Raw genomic sequence first — 21,809 nt, 5'->3', positions numbered from 1 at the left:
TAAAAAAAAAAAATATTTTGCCAGGGGGAGGGTCCATACAATGATCCCCCAATGTTGACGCCTGTATGTGGGTTTCTGACCAAATTAACCTCATATTTGGCCATTTTAGCAAATTTGCGAATTTTAATCAACTTTGGCACCATATTTCAACAGTTTAGCTTCTAAATGGTAAAAATGGTAAAATTTTTTGTACCATAAACTTATTCTTTCTCCAAAAGGTGCTGGATTCACTATACTTCAAGACATTTTTTCACCCACCGCCCACCCCCCCCCCATAAATTGGCAATGTCGAAAGCACTATGGAAGTGGCCATTTGTTTATCAACTCGAGGGTGATGTTCCCCCTTTAGAACGTGGAAAATTTTGCAAAATGAAGACCTAATTGAAGCGATTTGGTGGACCATTTTGGCACTTTTGTGTAAAATTTAAGTTTGAACAGTTGAAAAACCGAAAATTGTGAAATGACGATCCCTAAAGCCTTTCGTTGTCACGTTTTCCCCATTAGACCTATAAATTTTGTTAAACATATATAATAGGGCCTAAATTGGCAAATGTCGAAAGCAGAAGCGAAAATGTTCACTTGTTTATCCATGGGGGTGTCTGAGGGGGATGTTCCCCCCTGAGAGGGAAAATTTTGCAAAATTAAAGTCCAATTGAAGACATATTTGGTGCATCATTTAAACAGAAAAAAGGACCCGAACCCAATTTGCAAGATTTCAAACTGACACTATACAATTTTAGAGACTCTTAATCACTAAAACATACATGGATGCTGACAAAATGTGATGGGCCCTACATATCGGGAGTAGGTCCTAAATGCCAAAAGCCGAGAATAAATGCACAATATCGGGTGTTTCTCTATTCAAATGTTGCAATATCTGAATGCGACGTTTTCAATATTTTGTACGCATTGGACTTTGGGACTATGGATTTGAAGGAGTCAGAAAATTGCCTGAACGCGTAAATACGCGTGTTTTGTGCGTTAAAGAAAACCCTGGTGACAATATTTTTTAGTTTGTCAAAATAAAGGTGTTACACGCGAATCGATACTCAATAATACTTAATAATGTGATTTGAAATGTGCACAATTTATTTTTTCTCTATCGATTTGCGTGTAATACCGTTATATTGACAAACTAAAAAATATTGTCACATGTTCCTATGTAATAGCATGGTAATATTCGTATTGCGCGGACTTGGATGTCGACCTTTTCCCATGATACATCACGATTACATCGCAAACCGCTGGCGGCGCCCTTATTGTGAATAGTGAGAATTGGTCAGAGTTATTTATTTTGAAACCCATACTCCCCCTGTATTGTGGCTTTACCTATATCCTCCACAACTGGAGTAAGTATTTCAAATGGAAGTTACCCAATTGTCTATTCTATTCAAAATCTGTGGAAGACTTTAGCTAAATCTTCCACAGGGGGAGTGTGGATTTTAAATGGAATAGCCCTTTTCAAGGCAACACTTACCCTCCTGTCCATTTTCACTGCTAATTTCCTTTGTTTTCTTTCCTCTGCTGTTTCCTTCTGTCCCTTCTGCCTTGGTATTACCACTGCGGGTAACCTTGTCTCTTCAACCATTTCCCTCTCCAGCTGCTTCTTTGTCGGTCCTGGTTTGGGAAGCACGTTAAGAGGCATGCCTGTCTTTTGGGACAGTTTGATTTTATTATCCTGCGATAAAATTAAATACAATGAATAGATTTAATCAGAACAAAATATTTGCCAATGAAAAATGTACCACTAGTGATGTGAAACACTTGCACAAGGAAGAATCATAATTATAGAGCATATGTACGCTACTGTACATTTGTTCAGCTGTACATATTGTTCAGCTTGGCATGCTGTCATATGCCTCCAGTGCTCAGTTTTTTACACACAGAGTACATAATGAAGGGCTATTGTAGGCCCTACTTAGACCTTTGTAAATTTGCAACTCATAGCAAGATTGAAAAATATGGTGCGGCTATCACAAATATATGGCAGCCAAAATACAAATATATGCCCATATTGAAATAAATATATAATAAAGAAAACATAATAAATTTCTCAAAAAGTGAGGCCTCCCAGAGGCTGGTCGAGATTCCGCTTTTTACAAGCCTTTGATGTGCTAGCTGTGAGTGATGACAAGAAACTTAAATCTAGTTTCCTAAGCAGTATCATTGGGCAATGAGCACTGCATTCTCTTCTCTTCCATTGTTGGATGACAAGTCAAGTGACAAAATAAGTAATTGGACCAGAAACTTTTTTACAGCCCTAACTATCCAGCCTAATTGGTATCTCACTTGGAAGGTACTCATTTTAATTGGCTGTTACAGTAAAAAGTATTTTAAAATCCTGTTAGAGCCACAGAATACAAAGGGCTCTGTAAACAACGATTTGAACCATTTAGCTTTTCGATAGTGGTTATCTTGAGGCTAACTTAAAGGAACATATTCCCATCATCCCCATTTTTCCTCCTTCCCCTTGAAAAATCTAAAACACAAGGCCTGTAATTCCTTACCTTTTTACTAGGTTCCTTGATGGTCTTTGGATGATTGTACAGGTTAGAATGTGTACTTAATATTGATTCACAGTCCCATCTCTCTTTGTTAGGTTCCTCTATCGACATTTTGACCAACTCATCATCATCATCATCTGAATCCTCTTCTTGTACATCTTCACCATCCTTGGCAGCTTCTCTGGCATCTTTAAGTGTACTGAAAAAGTAAAGGATTTTTACAAACATAAGCGGAGAGAAATATTATATATTCATCTCGAATTTTCATCTTCAACCATGAATTTGTCTTGCTTTTTCTACATCCTTATTGCTTTGATGAGTGAAGCTAGTGAAGAGAAAATTAAGTCATGTTTGAGTATTAATTGTGACCAGGGTTTCCACACCTTGAAGCCTTTAAAATTCAAGGACTTTCAAGGTCCAAAAGCATGATTTTCAAGGTCTTACCACAACACAAAAAAGCTGCGTATTAACGAAAGTGACAGCTCCTCTCCACTCCCCAAATTTTGTCAAAATGTAAAACTCCAATTTTCAAGGACTTTCAAGGACCTTGTGCAAATTTCCAGAACTTTCATGGCATTGAAATTAAAGGTGTTTTCAAATTCAAGGACTTTCAAGGACCGCAGGAACCCTGTGTGACACGATCTGATCCACTAAAACCAAAACCGGAAATTTTGAAACTTAAATTATTCCCATTACTAATTTGTTCAGTGGCTAAGGTTAGGCACCAGAACCAAATTTGTTAGATGTTTGTATTGACCGTCGATGCAGCTCCGATGCTTGTTATTTAATATTCAATAGCTATCAATACAGGAACAGACTCATATGTAATCACAATTAACAACAGTTATTTAATTGATTTCATAAATAATAAGGATCAACCAATCATCTATGGTCGATCGTAAGATCAAACAAATTTGTTTCTATCGCCTTACTGATGTATACATCCCCAAGTCTATGACATGCTTGGTAACAAAGTTATATCTCATCACACACAGGGGATGTGTATCCCAAATGACGTCACCCATTCAGGTAACCCCATTTGAAATCCACACTCCCTGTGTTGAAAATGAAGATCATGTCTTTCATGGGGGTGTATGGATTTCAACAGGAACAACCCAAAGGTAGGAAACCCCTGCATTAAATGTTAACCAAAATAATTGTTACACTTCTCTCTGCACAAATATTTGCAGATACATCACAAATAAAGACGATCTTTATCTCTTGCCTACCTCACTTTTTGGGCTTCTTCAAACTCTCCAAGCACCTGTTCTAAGACACCACCCTGTTCTGGAATGTGACCGCCTATTTCATCGTGATCTAAGGCACCAATCTCCATATCATCATACTCTTCAAATACCTGGCAAAGAAAGAAACAATTTACTCTTAATAGGGATGCCCACTGTCCATACAGTTTCCACTAGAACTATTTTTCATTTACTGTGTGCGTGCACTCACACACGTATTGTCTATGGAGAAACTGATCGATACAAGAAATCCCAGGCCTGTTAAATGGCGTACATACTTGTTTTTGATCCAAATGTAGGCCTATATCAGGGTGTTTCAAGAAATTCCTGATTCCACCGGAAAACATTAACCAAACTTTTTCCTGATTGGTCAATAAATAGAGAGGACCTTCCTCCATGCAGAGATCAACTTTTTTAATGAAAAATTTAATGAGATGAGAACTACAACAGGTTGAAGTGACACCATTCCGTGCATCAGGTGTTCAAACGCAATTATTTCCGAATTTGGAGTGAATCAGACAAGCAAACTTACATAGCCATAAAATGTAACTATTTTTGAAGACAAAATGTACAGGATGTTAAGAAATTTAAGAATGTTTAAGCCACCATGCCCATCTCAAATCATGCACTTCTCACTACCATGTCCATTTCATATGCTATCCATCATGGCTTCCATGCACACACAGTGTATTGCTCAATGTATTAAAGATAACCTTTGAGTTGGAGCAAATTTCTCAAAATTGGTAGTGATAAATATTACCAAACTTATGCCATGATGAAATATAATAATTTTTGAAGATAAAATGTGCTGACCGTAAAAGATTGAACAATGTTTAAGACTACCGCCATTCATTTGAAATAATGCACTTATTGTTCATCTCCTCTATGGAGATATTTTCCATGGCGGCCATCTATGATCATGCTTGCGGTTTCACCAAACAAACCATGGGTTTTGAGGTCTTATATTTTTTGTTGTATGTCAACAAAATCGATTAAATTTTCAGGATGATCTTATTTTCATGTTGTTATAAGCAAATATAATGTTCCAGATAACGCTAGTTAATAAATACATTATGAAAAAGTACCTTAAATTGCACTTTCTGTTAGTAATCCTTTTTGGACTTTAACTTTTTAACATGTTCTAGCAGCCCTATATAAAACCGTAACACTCAAAAGGCCATATCTCTGGAATGAAACGTCCGATTAAGATTATTTAAACGCCAAAATGTTTCTTTCATCAATTCCCAGCCAATAAGTTAGGTCTGAATCAATTTAAAAGTACTTCAATTTTTAGTGGACATGCCTACTCTTAAGATCTGTTTTGAAGAGAATCTTGTGAATCGATTCTTAAAACATTTCATTTTTAATTCTAGACTATCATAAATCTTCCCGGTGCTGTTGCAACGGTCTATTCCAGTTGAAATCCATACACCCCCTGTGCAAGACATGACCTTAATCTCCCACACAGGGAGTGTAGATTTCAAATGGAGTCGTTCATTACGGTAACCCATTTGAAATTCACACCCACTGTGTGGAAGATTAAGGTCATGTCTTCCATAGGGGGTGTATGGATTTCAACTGGAATAGCCCAAAATATGATGCCATCTGATTTTATAAGACTAAAGTGGCACTTGGATTATTGAGAAACAGACAAACTTAGGAAGCAAAAAACAATTATGTACATTAAAGCCATAATGTACGATCTTATAATAGGAAATTGGTTATTTATTTCAAACCTGATTTTTTGGCATATTTGTAATGTTTACACATGTCCCATCTTATGGCGATTTCATACTTTCCTGCCGCTTTGCCGCTCTGAAGATGATTTTACTTCACTGCGCAGTCGCACCATAAACGTTAGCGGTGACCAGCGGCAAGCCGATATATCGATCCCTCCAACGCTTTGCCGCAGCGGCAGCACCGCTGGGAGTTGAATTCAAATCAACTCGGAGCGGTGCCGCTTTGACGTATGAGAACAAAATTAATGGATAAGAAAAAACTATCAATCACTAAATAAAAAAGATGAATACCTTTTCAAATCTGTCATCCAGTAATGTAAGCCCGTCCGTTCTCCTTATAACCGATGATGTTAATGAATAACTAGTAAATCTTGATTTTGTTTCATCTGAGTTATAAGTTCTTTGATCATCATCATCCAAGTCATCTAGTTCATCGGAATCAAAATCTTCACCGCTTTCCTCGTCAGAATCATCCTCTTCAGCATCCTCAGATATTCTGCACAAAAAAAATCAAATATACACATATATATATATATATATATATTGACAATAAAATACTCAAATGAATCATTTTGAGGATTGCCAAATCTACATGTACCAAAAAAAAAAAAAAGCATTGCAAATTAAAGAAGCGTGGTATAATTTTTCATGTTCTTCTTTCTATCTTACAAAGAGGCCTACCATATAAACAATATGTTTCCAAATTAGAAGTTGTATTGCTCCAGCGGTTTTGATATGAGAAGCAAATAAGTGTATAACAATGCCCCATAGGATAGTACATACATGTACACTTCCGGTGTGGTTACCACAATTCAAGAAGGTTTTGTTCACACCATTTTAATGAAAAAATATCTCGGGCGTTAAATTTTACTGAGGTAATATAAGCTTTCTTCTGATACCAAAATCGCAGTTTTGATGAAGCAAAATGGGGGATGAGGCTGTTGATCAGGTCAATGACCTTTAAAAATATATTGTAATTAACAGTACATTATTTTTTCAATATTTTAGTAAAACATTTTAAACAGTATTTTGTAAGCACAAAAAGAAATTTCCAGATAGGTCAGAGTTCCAGATAGGTCAGAGTTCAGCTGTATCCTAGGTAGGGATGGCATTTTGTCTCTTCTAAAATGCTGTGTCCTAGTTTGTAATCAAACATTTTAGTGGAACGTGCATGGGTGATCCTCATGACGAAACATTTTTGGATGTTGAAATGTAGTTGCCAATCATTCTGCCATTTGACAAGTGTGTTTAAGTCATCCTGGAGTTGAACATGGTCATGATTGTGAACTATTTGCCTATAGATAACACAATCATCGGCAAAGAGCCGGACTTCAGACTGTATGTTTGTGGCAAGTCATTGATATATATGAGGAATAGCAAAGGTCCTAGCACCGTGCCCTGGGGAACGCCAGATAACACATCTGTCCAAGCCGAGTGTTCACCCCCGACAACGACCCTCTGCTTACGGTGCTTAAGGAAGTTTGCCATCCATGTATGAATGTTATTGCGAATGCCATAGTGTTGTAATTTAAGGAGAAGGCGATTGTGTGGTACCGTATCAAATGCCTTGCTAAAATCCATAATTACAAGATCAGTTTGTTGTCTGTTATTTAGTGAAAGGGCCAGGTCATGGCTACAGATACAGATATCAACATTTGTCAAAACGTCCCACAATGCATTTGGATTTCAATGCCAATATCACCTATTGTATTATACATGAACAAAATATGTTTTGTTTTATTGTTTGTTTTAATTAAGTTTATTTACTAACCTGTCTTCATCTGGTATTTCCCTCCTTGTGCCACCAAGACAAAATCATCGTCCAGCTGGTTATCAGGGTCTTCAAAATTAAAGTCTTCATCCATAGCAGCAACTACATCTGGATCCAAATCAAGCCTGGGACCTATAACATGACACAAGGTGCAAGTGATGTTTTAAAAGCTTTAAAGGTTAGAACCTTTATAATATTTCTGTAAAATTTTGGTCACAACAATTCTCCTTTCTAAAACGATATGTGTACCAAGTGATGGGCTCTTTGCTGTCGAGTTTGGAATATGCCACATCTCCACAGACCTCGAATATCCATGGCATAATGTTGTGGGTGCCCATCCTCACTGCTGTTATGCCCTCAAAATATGTCCTTTACCGACGGCAGTCACTTGCCATGTCCTCTAATGAAGTTGCCATCTGTGCCCCAGCCCTGCCCCTTCATTATAAAATCATCTATCAGACTGTTTGTGTGTGTTTTCTTCGTTTTTGAGAAATTGCATTGGTGCCCTTCGTGCTGCCTTGCCTTTTCAGTGAAAATCCAAGGCAATTATCAACTTGCCCTAAAAAAGGTGCCATGCCCCTTCAGATCCTTAATTCGAGGGCTGTGTACAAATCACACATATTTCACACAATTTCTGTACCCCTTCAATTGCAATGTGAAAAGTCCAACGCATACAAAATGATGAAAATGTATGTGTTCATATATTCAATGATTTGATATAGAAAAACCCAATATTTTCAACAAGTGATAGACAACTAAAATACAACCTTAGTTATTACGGGAATGAAGTGTAGGATTACGGTCATAGCTAGTGGGGGCACGAGTCAGTAGTAATTAAAAGTATTTACTTGCGCGAATATTTTTGGTTCGCAACATGTTAACTTCCCATATCACTCTCATACAAATACATACCACTTATTGGTGCAGCTTTATTCAACAACCCAACCTCATCTTCTTGCTGTGAAGGAAACACTGCTGCTGGAAGCTGAAGTTTGGGCTTCTGAAATACAGCAAATCAAACACATTAATATTGTGCTCTTTCTTTTCACTTTCCTTCTCTCTAATTTCTAAATATGAAAGATACATGCTATTATTTTATGGGCAAAAAAAAAATGATATAAAAAATAAAAATTGTTGCACTCAAGGAAAGAAATATACAGATAAAAAAGCACATGAAGTTCTACTGAATGTATAGTCCAGTTGCTCTACCAAAAAGGACTAAAATCAAATCCACTAACCCCTCCAATTATCACCTGCTGATCTCCTTTTATAGAACTATCCACAGATTAATAAATAAACAGATAGGAATTTTCCATGCCTGTACCCTTTAAGCGTACTCGAATTCAGCTGACGCCGGTACAGCGTTCAGACATCGCGCGAAGTTTCTTTTGTGTACGCATGTGTTATTTGCGCTATTTTTGAGTTTGCTCACACGGTACCTGACTAATAGCGTCGATCCCCATGGACAACATGCCAAGTTTCCACGGTATGGAACTATCAACATGGTGTGAAAAGTGTGCCAGCAGGTTCCATAATGACAATTTTCTATCTATTGGTTTGTCCACTGTGGTTTATCATTGGGGTGGGCTTGGTCAGCTGATAGTAAAATTGGCCAAATGGGGTACTTACCAGTAAATTGGGCCTGGATTTATATCCTTTTTATAGAGCAACTGGACTATTTGAGAATTAAAACTAGCAGTGGCCACACTTCATGGGGAAAACATAGACAGAATAGGGCAATATCGATAGCATTTTAAGGGATAGAACACTAATTGTAGTAATTTGCTTGACTAGAAGACCCTACAATTCACCTTGTGGCTGGGGGGGGCAAACAAAATAGCCCTCTTTTGAACTCCAAATCACCCTAATTTGGGACAAACTTGCCCAATTTTTAATAGGAAAGTTTTTTTGCTTTTTGCCCCCCCCCAATTTTACTTCCCCCGAGAACAATTCTAGCACCACCTATTAAGAAAATAAACATGCTTAGCCTAACATTCTTCTATTTTTAACACATTTACCTCTTTCTGTTTAGTATCGTCAGCAAATCTAACATTGCGACTATCTGTAGGTTTTGAGGATGGCATGACGGCGGGTTGCCATACGCACTCTGGATTGGCGGCACGTACATGCTGCATGTAATCGTACTCATCGTCGTAAAAAATACCAAATTGTCTTTCCTCTTCCTTCTGCTTTTCAACATCATTTTCTGTAAAATAATGAAATAATAAGACGGAATTGTAAATGACATAGTAGTGACTTAATGGGAAACAAATCCCTACACATATTTTCTGGCCTCCTGGTTTTTATTAAGGGCTGGGGTATGAACGTTTGGACAGTATTTATTTTGGGACATCAGAGCACATCAGACATATCGAATTGCATTCTGAATACGAATAATGTCATTCTGATATCAAATAATTTTGATTTTTGAAATTCGCAATTTAATACACATTTTATGGCAAATCATTAAAAATTGATATTTTTGATATTTAACAGTACCTTTTTCAGATTGAAGATATGGATTTTTTTTCCCAAAACACCAAAAAAATTAGGTCTTTTGGGAAAAAATCCATATCTTCATTATGAAAGGTCAAAATTTTCAATTGACCGATGGCTTTTCCTCCCTGCTACATACACTTTAAGAATATATCATTAGATTTATATAATTTACTTTGAGGACTGTTATATATCAAAAATTTGAAAAATATCAAATTTTTATAATTTGTCATAAAATTTGTATTATATTGTGATTTTCAAAAATGAAAATTATTTGATATCAGAAAGACATGCTTCAGTATTCAGAATGCAATTCGATAGGTCTGAGGTGCTCTCATGTCCCACAAAAAATACTGTCGAAACGCATAATAAACGCTCATTCTAGATCCCTTAAGGCCCCCTTTTAAGAAGTGGAAACCCAAAGAGGACTGGGACTGGGAGGCCCATGACCTCTTTATACCACACACTGCAACATCTGCTGCACAGGTCAATGAACTTTTACTGCCAGAAGATCAGTAGGGCTGATGATGCATTCGGAATTTGACGTGAAAATTTCCCACTCAAAAAATAGTACTTAAGTCCAGTTGAATAGATTAGGCCTATAGTCATTAATATTATTATTGTTTAGTCTACCTGGATGAATGATAAATCTTCATAAACAAATTATTAGTTCCACAAATAAGGTCATCAGGATTGTCAATGAAATATATAATGCAAAATTCTTCTAAACAAATCAAAATTTGTTGTTTCATATCTCGATCAATGACAGTTTCGTGCTAACACTTAGCACTTTCTCGAATTGAATGACCAATCCCTGCACCTCGATGGCTACTTCCTGGCAGAGCAGACATTGGTGGCGCTGTTTGTTTTAGGATTACCAGTTATTCTTTACTTCCAAAATAAACTAATAATTAAAAAATAAATCACAAGTGTATTAACCAGGCCCGTACGCAGGATTTCATTTGGGGGGGTGCTGATTTTGAAAAAGACTTTTTTCCAGGGACCGATTTTGACCAAAAAAGTGGACCCCGTAAAAAACCAGATTTTTTTTGCTCCCTACGCTCGCAAAAGCGTGAAATTTTGGGACTTTTTGTATACTTTTCCAAATTGGGGGGGGGGGGGCGACGACCCCCCTGCGTACGGGCCTGGTATTAACTAACTCACCTTTTCATTCTGACTTGCAAGTGGCATCAACACATGTTTAGAACTCTCATCATCGGCCTGCAGCGGATCTCGTTGACTTCTATGGACAAGATGAAAACTCACTGCATTCTTCTTGTCGATATAAGGCTTCTTCTTCTTACCCTGAAAATAGGAATCAAACAAAACAAATCAAAATCATATTTAGTATTTAAAAATACATTTCCATAAATGGAAATAATTATTTCTTTCAGGGATGCACAGATCAGATCGGCACCGCCTAGATTGGCCAATTTCACTCACTTCGGTTCTGAAACGGGATCAGGGAAAATCGCAGATCTAATTTATGAATTAGGGGTTCATTCATATATTATCATGACTAAATGGTTGTTTATGCCCGAGGGCATAAACAACCGATTAGTCATGAAAATATATGAATGAAACCCGCTCATCGTGATACCAGAACATTTTGTGATTCTTATTTCATCAAAATAATAACAAAAAATAACAAGTAACATCATTAAAAACCATAAATTTCCTTCATTTTCCCTACCCAGTGATCGCACATCCGGGATACCGGGCATAAACCAATCACGCGCGCCGTTATATAGGGCGTATGTATGAACCGATTATTTTCATTGTCCAAGTGTACTATGCCTCAGTGGTCATGAAAAGACTCAATTTGTCTCTGCCGCAGTAATTCCATCGTTGTCTGAAACTACAGGAAAAGAAATGATTGAAATACAGCTTTCAAATGATGGTCATATTTGCCATCATAGTGATTACGTGATACTTTAGTTACCAAGGTTAACACAACCCACTGACTTTTTAATATGCAAAACTGGGACTTTCTGCTCTTTGCTTGGTTCAATTTTTAAGGTCACACAGACCGATACCATAGGAAATTTGCGGGTCTGCGTCTACTTTCACGGGTATTTGACCCAAGAACCTGCCTTATTTCAAACGCTGGCTGACGTCAATGCTTATAAATACTTTGATCAGCTCGTAATTGGCAGGCCTTATACATCGCAGATTAAAGGAGGATTTTGTGATCCTAGCATCCTCTTTATATGACATTTTTCAGTAGATATCTACGAAAAAGCATATTCCCAAATTTTCAGTGGATTCCGATTTTGCATTTGCGAGTTATGCATGATTATGTGTATTACACTGCTCCATAGGCCACTGTTGTAATTTCATTCTGGTATACCAGAACGAAATTCAAATTTGACGATATTTTTGCTAATGGGCTCATATTGAAATACCCTACCACGCTTTTCACACTGAAAGAAGGCAGGATTCCCTCGCTAAGCGCTGGCCTCAGGAAAGCTCGGTCATAAAATGGATGGATATATGCATCAGTGATACACCCTGCCCAGGATTTTAACAAAAGAAGGCTACATGTAGCACAGGAAAGCTGCAGGATGGCGCACACCTTCCTGTGTAAGGGAATTTCAATATGAGCCCTAAACGAATTAATCTGCAAGAAATTTTTGGTAGTGGTACATGTACATAAACATTATGTAGCCAGAGGTTTCCAGTGGTATAAAAATCTCAACTTTTTTTGAGAAAAGTTGGGGGATGAGGCTGTGGATCACAATATGCCCTTTTTATTTAGTTTTATCAAAATATTTTATATTACAATTTGTCTTGCGACATCTCGCCAGACATGCCAGAACGATTTATCACGATTTATTAATTCAAGTTATATACTTTGTCTACTTTCTTTAGCACACAAAATATAAACCAGAAATAGCACTCTTTTCAATAACATCATAAACATGGGTCTACTTTTCGGCATAGTGGTAAAAGCCTATTAACATTTCCTGCATATTACTAGCTGTCAAAAAACTATGTGTTACTGTAAACTCTTACAACACGATTCATGATCATGTCCCCGGCCTGGTATTTGTACAAATCAAATGAGGATACAATATTACATGTACCGGTACGTATGTAGATAATACGGCCGCGGGAGAGTACAAGACCATGACGTATTTGGACTGTTCATTATGGATGCATTTTAATATTGTTCATGCTCATGCTGTTCACTACTCACCATGCTCATGCAAGGCTCCCGCTAGCCTTCAAAAGCTCTGCGTCCGATTGGACGCACAACTGTAAAACCTAGTCGGGAAATGTGCGTCCCACAATATTTTTGTGTGTCCGTACGTATGTTGATGTGTTGGGCAACAGGCAATACAATTTTACAAGGCTTCTGGTTGTCTTGGTTTGATGCAAATATTTGACTTATTTCCTTCCATTTTTCTGATGAGATTTTAAAGATTTAGGCCTACATGTATGTAAATGTTATTCTCAATAACAAATTATGTGAATGTAAACTTGCCGACACTGTACGATAATTAAGAAATTTGTAATTTCGCTCTCGTGTTTTGAGCTTAAATAATAAGCTTAAGTGATACACATGTCGCCTTGCCGGAAGAATTTCCATTGACAGTCAGACTTGACCCCCGGAAGTTGTTCGCAAAATACGTAGTCTCCACAGCAGCCAGTTTGGTTCTGCCCCCTCCTCAAAATGTTTGCATGGAGGGTTCATACCACTAAATCCGCGTGTGAAGCGGTTTCCGGTAAAAGTTTATCACGACTATAGTCCCAACTTTGCATAAAAATGTGCAAAATCGGTACAATATTAACAATTTTAGTGTTGCAAATCGTGTTTTGCTAGAACTTGTGAATGTGATCTCCACTAATTTGAACAGAAAACGCGAAAATTTGAGTGATGTTTACGATGATGAGCGCATGAACACACGAGGTCAAAACGCGGTTAGCAGTCAGACGTAAACACGGGAAAATCGGGTCTTTTTATATAGTGCTATTTTTCTCAAAAAGTAGACCTAAAATATGGTGTCATTTTCAGATATGTTATGCAGAATTTTGTTCTGATTAAAATGATATCAAATATATATTTCAAAGTAAGACGAACTCGACTTATAGCCTAAAACGTGACCCTGTTTTGCACGTAAAGTCTATGGAAAGCTATTTGGTGGCATGTACCCTTAAAGGAGCAATTCCATGCGTTTTCCAGCGTCTTTATCTATTTAAAATGCACGCCGAAGAAAAGAGGAGGGACATCAACAAGCTGCGTTCATGGACGCCGCCAGGTTTTTCGCTGTATGTGCGCTTGCCGCGAATAGGCCTGCTTTTATTTCCAATTTAATAAAAGTTCCGATTTTGGTAGAAGTTTGAAACCTTTTGATATGAATAAAGAAGAGTTTCAAAATATTAAAAACATTGTTTATTGGTGTTTAAATTACAAAGAAGTTTGCCAATTTCATTGTTATTTTTTAACCAATTTTTTTGTCATTTAAACTCAAGTTTTGGCCTTCAATTTTAATAAAATTACATAAAAAATTAGATTTAAGATATTTAAGTTTCTAGTTTGCTTTATTTATACCACTGTCCAGTATTTTAAATTGTTATAACATTCAAAGTTTAATTTATATTAATATTTAATTTCAAATAGCCATTCATTACATTTGCTTTTTGGACAAAACGGGTTAAAAGTGACGATGGAGGGGGGGTAGGCCTACTTGATTGACATTTCTTGTCTTTTTAAATATTCTGCAGGTACTGAGAATGTTTTAATTTTGAAGTTATGCACTTGCAAAAGATGTTCAAAGAACGTTTACTATTAACATCAATTAATATCTTCATGAAAATAGCAAATCAGCAACCATTGTGCATTCATGTGCATCAAAATGACGAAAAATGGCAATTGTCGGCTATCATGCTTGTGCTTGAAATCGGCATCCTGTCTAAAGTATGAAAGAAAATAACCCAAAATTTCAAACAATTAATTCAAAATGTAGTGAAAAAGATAACAAAATCATTTTCAAGGCCTAAAAACGATGTTTTAGCCTCTTCAAGGGTTCATACCACTAAATCCGTGTGTGAAGCGGTTTCCGGTAAAAGTTTATCACGACTATAGTCCCAACTTTGCATAAAAAATGTGCAAAATCGGTACAATATTAACAATTTTAGTGTTGCAAATCGTGTTTTGCTAGAACTTGTGAATGTGATCTCTACTAATTTGAACAGAAAACGCGAAAATTTGAGTGATGTTTACGATGATGAGCGCATGAACACACGAGGTCAAAACGCGTTTAGCAGTCAGACGTAAACACGGGAAAATCGGGTCTTTTTATATAGCGCTATTTTTCTCAAAAAGTAGACCTAAAATATGGTGTCATTTTCAGATATGTTATGCAGAATTTTGTTCTGATTAAAATGATATCAAATATATATTTCAAAGTAAGACGTAACTCGACTTATAGCCTAAAACGTGACCCCTGTTTTGCACGTAAAGTCTATGGAAAGCTATTTGGTGGCATGTACCCAAAGGGAGCGTAACCAAACTGGCTGCGTAGAAGACTACAAAATAAGGTCAATTAATGCTGAATACTGATTGGTCTGTTGCTAATTTAATATTAATATATGCACAATCAAGATGTGAAATAATAATTATTTTTTAAGTTACAAAATAGGATCATTGCAAACACCAATTTGGTAAGCTTATATAATTATAATCACTCATTTTTGGGCTGAATCAACTTGCGTAGTCATGGTAGTCGGACGCAATGCCGGGTTGATGAAATTTGTTGAACATTGCGTCCAGCAATATGTCTGGTTCCATACAGTATATGCAGTATTGCTGTCTGGTTAGCAGGTACGAATAATTCCGTGTGAATTGAGACATCGGAGCAGGTCAAACACAGAGGACTAGCCTGCATCCCGTATCCTACTATCACTCAAACAAGCAAATCTCTTCATGAATTCACTCACCTTGCGATCCTACATCATCAGTTGAAACAAACATCTAAGTTTCCAAAAACAACTTTGTCATTCCTCAAAACTACAAGTAAACTTCATTAAAAAAAATTGAAATCCTACTATTACCTGTTATTGAAAATTTTGTTTGATTTATGTCAACCAAAAGAACGCACGAGTCGAGTTCAGTTGACCAAAATGGTACATGTATCTCCTGCCTCCTGGTTATACCTGATCTCATGTACCAATACCTTGTGTATTGGTACATGATAATGATTCGGCGAGTATATATCAGCAATAGCGAATAAATGGTTGTTTTTTACTCTGTTCAAAACGTCACATGTACACCAAATATAGCCCCCGAAATGGTCTACTTTTTTTAGCGTGCCTTAAGGGATCTAAAATGAGCGTTTATTATGCGTTTCGACAGTATTTTTTGTGGGACATGAGAGCACCTCAGACCTATCGAATTGCATTCTGAATACTGAAGCATGTCTTTCTGATATCAAATAATTTTCATTTTTGAAAATCACAATATAATACAAATTTTATGACAAATTATAAAAATTTGATATTTTTCAAATTTTGATATATAACAGTCCTCAAGTAAATTATATAAATCTAATGACTTATTCTTAAAGTGTATGTAGCAGGGAGGAAAAGCCGACGGTCAATTGAAAATTTTGACCTTTCATATTGAAGATATGGATTTTTTTCCCAAAAAGACATAATTTTTTTTGGTGTTTTGGGAAAAAAATCCATATCTCCAATACGAAAGGTCAAAATTTTCAATTGATCGTCGGCTTTTCATCCCACCTACATACACTTTAAGTATAAATCATCAGATAAAGTTTACTTCAAGTACTGTTAAATATCAAAAATATCAATTTTTAATGATTTGCCATAAAATGTGTATTAAATTGCGAATTTCAAAAAATCAAAATTATTTGATATCAGAATGACATTCTTCATATTCAGAATGCAATTCGATATGTCTGATGTGCTCTAATGTCCCACAATAAATACTGTCCAAACGTTCATACCCCAGATATTTAACAGTACTTGAAGTAAACTTTATAAGGGCTATTTCATTATAAATGACACGTTCACAAAATGGCTTTTATCATATCTGGTTGATATAATTAGGGTGATAATGCAGTGTTATTAACTTAATTCTAAGTATGCCACAAACTACAAGCTACATGAGCATTTTTACAGAATTCTGTCTATTTTTTGTATAACAAAAAATTGCCACAAGGTACACTTTTAACCCAATTTTGGAGTCCCATTTCATTTTGCCCATGTATTCTGAATTAATTCTTTGAAAAATTAGGTACATTCTATGGCAATGTGCTTGTTGCAATGAAAATATGATATGTGTGGAACATCATGCAAGTTGAATGGTGAAAATTGGTGCAAAAATGTTAAAATTCAGAGATTCTTGCAAAATTGGCATTTTATGCTAAATAAAAAAATGAGTGTCCTCTCCAATTCATGCCTCCATTTTTGTTAACATTAAAGAGGAAATATAAACCCTTACCCTACCTGTATAATCTGTGTTATATTACCAATTGATGGGACAGGGCACTGATTGAGGAATTCATTTATTTTACATACAGTAGACCACTTGTTCTTGATACCACAGTTCCGCGTTAAAAATTTGTCCTCTCCAGAACTGAAGTTAATTACTAATTGTTGAAATAAGAAGGATTATATCATAGAATGTGAAATTTGTAGAGGAAGAGTGGTCTTCCTTCTACCAAGGTGGCACATGATTTGGTATTTGTTGCATTTTTGCAAGCCTGTATCCACGATTCTGTTTGCAATTTAACAAATGTCCTCTCCAGCACAATTATGTCATTTCCATGAATTGGTAAACAAACTAAAAAATAAAAATTTCAAAGAGCCAAACCCACAAGAAATTTTTGCATTTTATTGCAAATTATGCTTACAAACCACTTTAGTGTTCAAATTATTGTCCAGTTGTTGAGAACACATATGATATTATTCTGCATTGAAAAAAAAAAAAAAAAAAATTGCAATATTCCTAATTTAACCAGAATATTAACCCTGTTTGTAGTGGATTTTAAATGCTGGGGATCTTTTATGCAATAATATTGATGCAATAATATTGATGCAGCCATTTCTAAAGTTAAAGTATGCTTTATTATGTGTTAAAAAATGTGTCCTATCCAGAACAAATGACACAGGAGGGTCTTTTATTTTAGGTTTTCCATGACTAGTACAACAGATTGACGCAGAATACTCACTTATGCATCAGTGTAGCTATTGGGCAGGACAAAATGACTATTTCATGAATTTTTCATGTGAAGATAAAGTTTATCCTTAAAATATGTAGTAATTTTGCACCATTTATCTGGATTAGTATCAATTTACTAATTGTTTTATATTGAAACTGGCATATTTAAGACACTGAAGTGTAAAGGAACATACAACAATTATTACAGACTAAATATGAATAAGTATGAACCCAATGTTGGTTACATATACTCTTTCAAAGTTGTGTATTAAATTGTTTAAAAAATGTCCCTCCAGACGGCAGCTATGTTTTACACAGCAAAAATTCAATTTAATTTTTTTAATGGTTCCTGAGGGTTTGACGCCTAATATTTTGAGAATTATTGACACACCATCTGAACTTTGAAATGATAATGAATTTGCATGAAATAAATGAGTTTGAATTTTGACCCCTTTTGGGACTCAATGTTGTCATTTATAATGAAATAGCCCATAAATCTGATGATTTATACTTAAAAGTGTATGTAGGTGGGATGAAAAGCCGACGATCAATTGAAAATTTTGACCTTTTCAGATTGAAGATATGGATTTTTTTCCCAAAACACCAAAAAAATTAGGTCTTTTGGGAAAAAAATCCATATCTTCAATATGAAAGGTCAAAATTTTCAATTGACCGTCGGCTTTTTCCTCCCAGCTACATACACTTTAAGAATATGTCATTAGATTTATATAATTTACTTCGAGGACTGTTATATATCAAAATTTGAAAAATATCAAATTTTTATAATTTGTCATAAAATTTGTATTATATTGTGATTTTCAAAAATGAAAATTATTTGATATCAGAAAGACATGCTTCAGATTCAGAATGCAATTCGATAGGTCTGAGGTGCTCTCATGTCCCACAAAAAATACTGTCGAAACGTTAATAAACGCTCATTTTAGATCCCTTAACTCCGAAACAGTTTTGTCAAAGTTAAAAATGTGATCCCCAACCCTTTGCTTACCTTTGGACGAATTTGTTGTAATCTCCGCTAGCTCCGTGTTGAAAAATGTCCGGTACTTGCCCGGTACAAACATAGAAATGACCGCATTGCTTCAGTCCTGGTATGAATATTTCTTCCGTAATCCAATGGTTCCAACGTGGGCATCACGATGATAGTCTCCTACATCCAACCAGATTGTGTCGGCCTGACGCTCGTCGATCCTAATCGCTAAAGTGAGGACAGCGTGAGCTCTTACCTGCGTAAGAGTCTGTTCGACAAAGGTGATTGTGAATAAGGATGATTGACAGCGCCGTATATGGTTCATTGGGTGGAGCCATTATGCCCATATTAGGCTGTTGTTGTGCACACGTCACGCATATTACGGCATGGCAGCAGACAGGTTGCGCTGTCCTCTGGCTGACCCTGACTGTTCGTCACGTAGACAGACCGTGACCTGGGTACACGTACAAAGAAGGGGATGCGACTGCGAGCCGCCATTTTGACACGCGGTATCTACTCTTCAGAAAAATTACTTTTGTTGACGCTTTTATATCAAAACAATTTTCGATAACTAATTTCTACTAGGATTTCAATTTTTTATTAATGAAGGTGCATGTAGTTTTGAGGAATAACACAGGATGTTTTGAGTTTGATTTCAACTGGTGGTGTAGGAAGGTGAGTGAATTCGTGAATGAGGCCAGGGAATGAGATTTTCTTGTTTCAACGATCCGATAGTAGGATACGAAACGTAGGCTAAAAATGTCTACATTCGCCATGTTTACATGAAAACATCAGCTGCTGTGAGGTCAGTGTCGTTCAATTCGTTACCCAAATTCCTTTCAGGATATTCTGATTTCACTTATTTATAATGTGTACATGTACGAACGTGCTCCATACAAACTCAAAAGTATGAATGCAAGGTGTTATTGCTGACAATAGAAACATTGTTGCAACGTCATTAAAAACAGGTATGTTCTTTCGCTGAAACGTGATACAGGCTAGTAAGGCAGTCTGCCTCCTGGTCACCTCAGATATGACGTTGTATTACAATCGGTGGATCGGATTGGTTGAAATCAACGCCACGTTTTTGACCTTACAGGGGTCAGAGATATGCATATTCATGTATGAAAACAGCGATGCGGATATAGTATCATCACCGGGACTGAGAATTGCGACATTTTCGATGTTTGTACCGGGGAATATATTAATTACAGACACGGAGACTCCGCGGAGATTTCTACAAATTCGTCCAAAGGTATTTAAACCAAAGCCTAAGGGTTGGGGATCGCATTTTTAACTATCACTAAATGTTTCGGAATTGAGGTCGGCTAAAAAGTAGACCGTTTCGGGGACTGTAATTGGTGTAGATGTCACATTTTGAACAGTGAGCGATAAGGCCAAGGAAAGTCGATTTTGAGTTTCCCGTCACCCGCCCTCACTTCATATTCTGACCCTCACTTGAATTCATTATTGTGATTTTCCAAAAAATACCAATAAACACTGGTTATATTTGCAAACAAAATGATGAATATCAATTTATTTTTAGTGGAAAATCAAAATCAAAACATCAATTTTGCTACCAACCTTACAGCCTCTTTTAGTATACTTTTGAATCTCATTTGGGCTAACTATCCATCTTCCAAGTGAGTGAGTGGCAAATAACAACACATTTTACATGCGTGTTTGGTCATATATGAAAGGCAGAAAAATAATGAATAATGAAAAAGTTCCCTCACTTGTTTTCAGAAATTATGTGATGGGAAACTCAAGATCGACTGTTAGGGGCCTAAGGCAAGCTAAAAGTTACATGGATCGAATCCATGGGTTCCTACAGTCACCCATGGAAAACAGGGTACTGAAAACCAGTACACAATGTTCATATGAGTTACTTTGTTTACATTGCAGTAATTCCTTCAGAATAGTCAATACAGATTCCAAACAGATAAAACTTACCTCACATCAGTTTTAGTTGCCCTTAATAACTCCAAATTGACATGACATTGAATTCTATTTGCTCAATTTCATACCAAAATCAAGGAAAACATGGTTTTGTTATTGCAAAATAACATGGAAATCATGCAGGGTTATATCTGGTCACTCCACTAGGCCACTTGAAGTAATCAATATTGGCACTTGAATGGTGTGACTCATTAACTTTCTACCCATTGTAAGACTGATGTGTTGTAAACTTGATTGCATAACATTAAGATTGCCAATTGATGTCCTTTGTATTTGAGTTTTCAATTATGGGAGTACTTCTGTCATTGATGTAAACATTGACAAAAAATGTCAACAAAACATGCTACTGCACAACTCTATGCCTGTGTGTGTGTGTCTGAGGGCCGATCTGAAGGCTGATGACACACATTCGATGGGTGTAGCTAAAAGTGACCAATTTGACGTTCAGCACAAGTGTTTATCCTTACTCAGGGTAGTCCAGCAATACAATTTTGCGTCTGGACGCACACATTTGCGTCCAGCGGGAGCCTTGTGCTCATGTACATGATGTATATGTAACTTGTAAGCTTATCATGCTTCATTCATAATGCATCTAGCCCACTGCCAGCATCATGATATTACTTTGGCATGGCCAGTCATGCCAGTATTTTTTCATGACTATGTGATTGTCATTATTCATATGAAACCCACATATCTACCACTTCAGGCATTATGGGTGACATTTATATACAAATATCTAGAAAATCAACTTACCATTTTTTGTACTTTGATCCTCAAAACCGGGGTAAAATCTTGGTGTTTAAATGGTCGGGTTTCAACACAGTAAATGTGCATGTGAGGAAATGAATAGTCTCACCCCTGTAATAAAATGCAAATGTCAAAAGGTGTAAGGAACTTAGGCGCTTATAACGAGACTGTGAAAT

General features: G+C 36.4%; 1 protein-coding gene across 1 annotated transcript in view; it reads right to left on the bottom strand.

The window, feature by feature from the left end:
- LOC140166691 (protein LTV1 homolog) overlaps positions 1-21,759 on the bottom strand; it is a 28,284-nt gene extending 6,525 nt beyond the window's left edge. The window contains exons 1-10 of the mRNA XM_072190190.1: positions 21,640-21,759; positions 10,915-11,059; positions 9,277-9,464; positions 8,171-8,258; positions 7,259-7,390; positions 7,075-7,090; positions 5,779-5,983; positions 3,734-3,861; positions 2,508-2,703; positions 1,478-1,678 (exon numbers count right to left, since the gene is read on the bottom strand). Of these exons, the coding sequence (XP_072046291.1) occupies positions 1,478-1,678; positions 2,508-2,703; positions 3,734-3,861; positions 5,779-5,983; positions 7,075-7,090; positions 7,259-7,390; positions 8,171-8,258; positions 9,277-9,464; positions 10,915-11,059; positions 21,640-21,720 (1,380 nt within the window). The 5' untranslated portion in view covers positions 21,721-21,759. The remainder of the gene's footprint in view (positions 1-1,477; positions 1,679-2,507; positions 2,704-3,733; positions 3,862-5,778; positions 5,984-7,074; positions 7,091-7,258; positions 7,391-8,170; positions 8,259-9,276; positions 9,465-10,914; positions 11,060-21,639) is intronic.
- Between the last annotated feature and the right edge of the window lie 50 nt (positions 21,760-21,809).

The sequence above is a fragment of the Amphiura filiformis genome, chromosome 12, assembly GCF_039555335.1.
Source record: "Amphiura filiformis chromosome 12, Afil_fr2py, whole genome shotgun sequence".
NCBI classification, from domain to species: domain Eukaryota; kingdom Metazoa; phylum Echinodermata; class Ophiuroidea; order Amphilepidida; family Amphiuridae; genus Amphiura; species Amphiura filiformis.
Note: the sequence above shows the minus strand (reverse complement) of the source record. Positions and strands in the feature narration are given on the sequence as shown.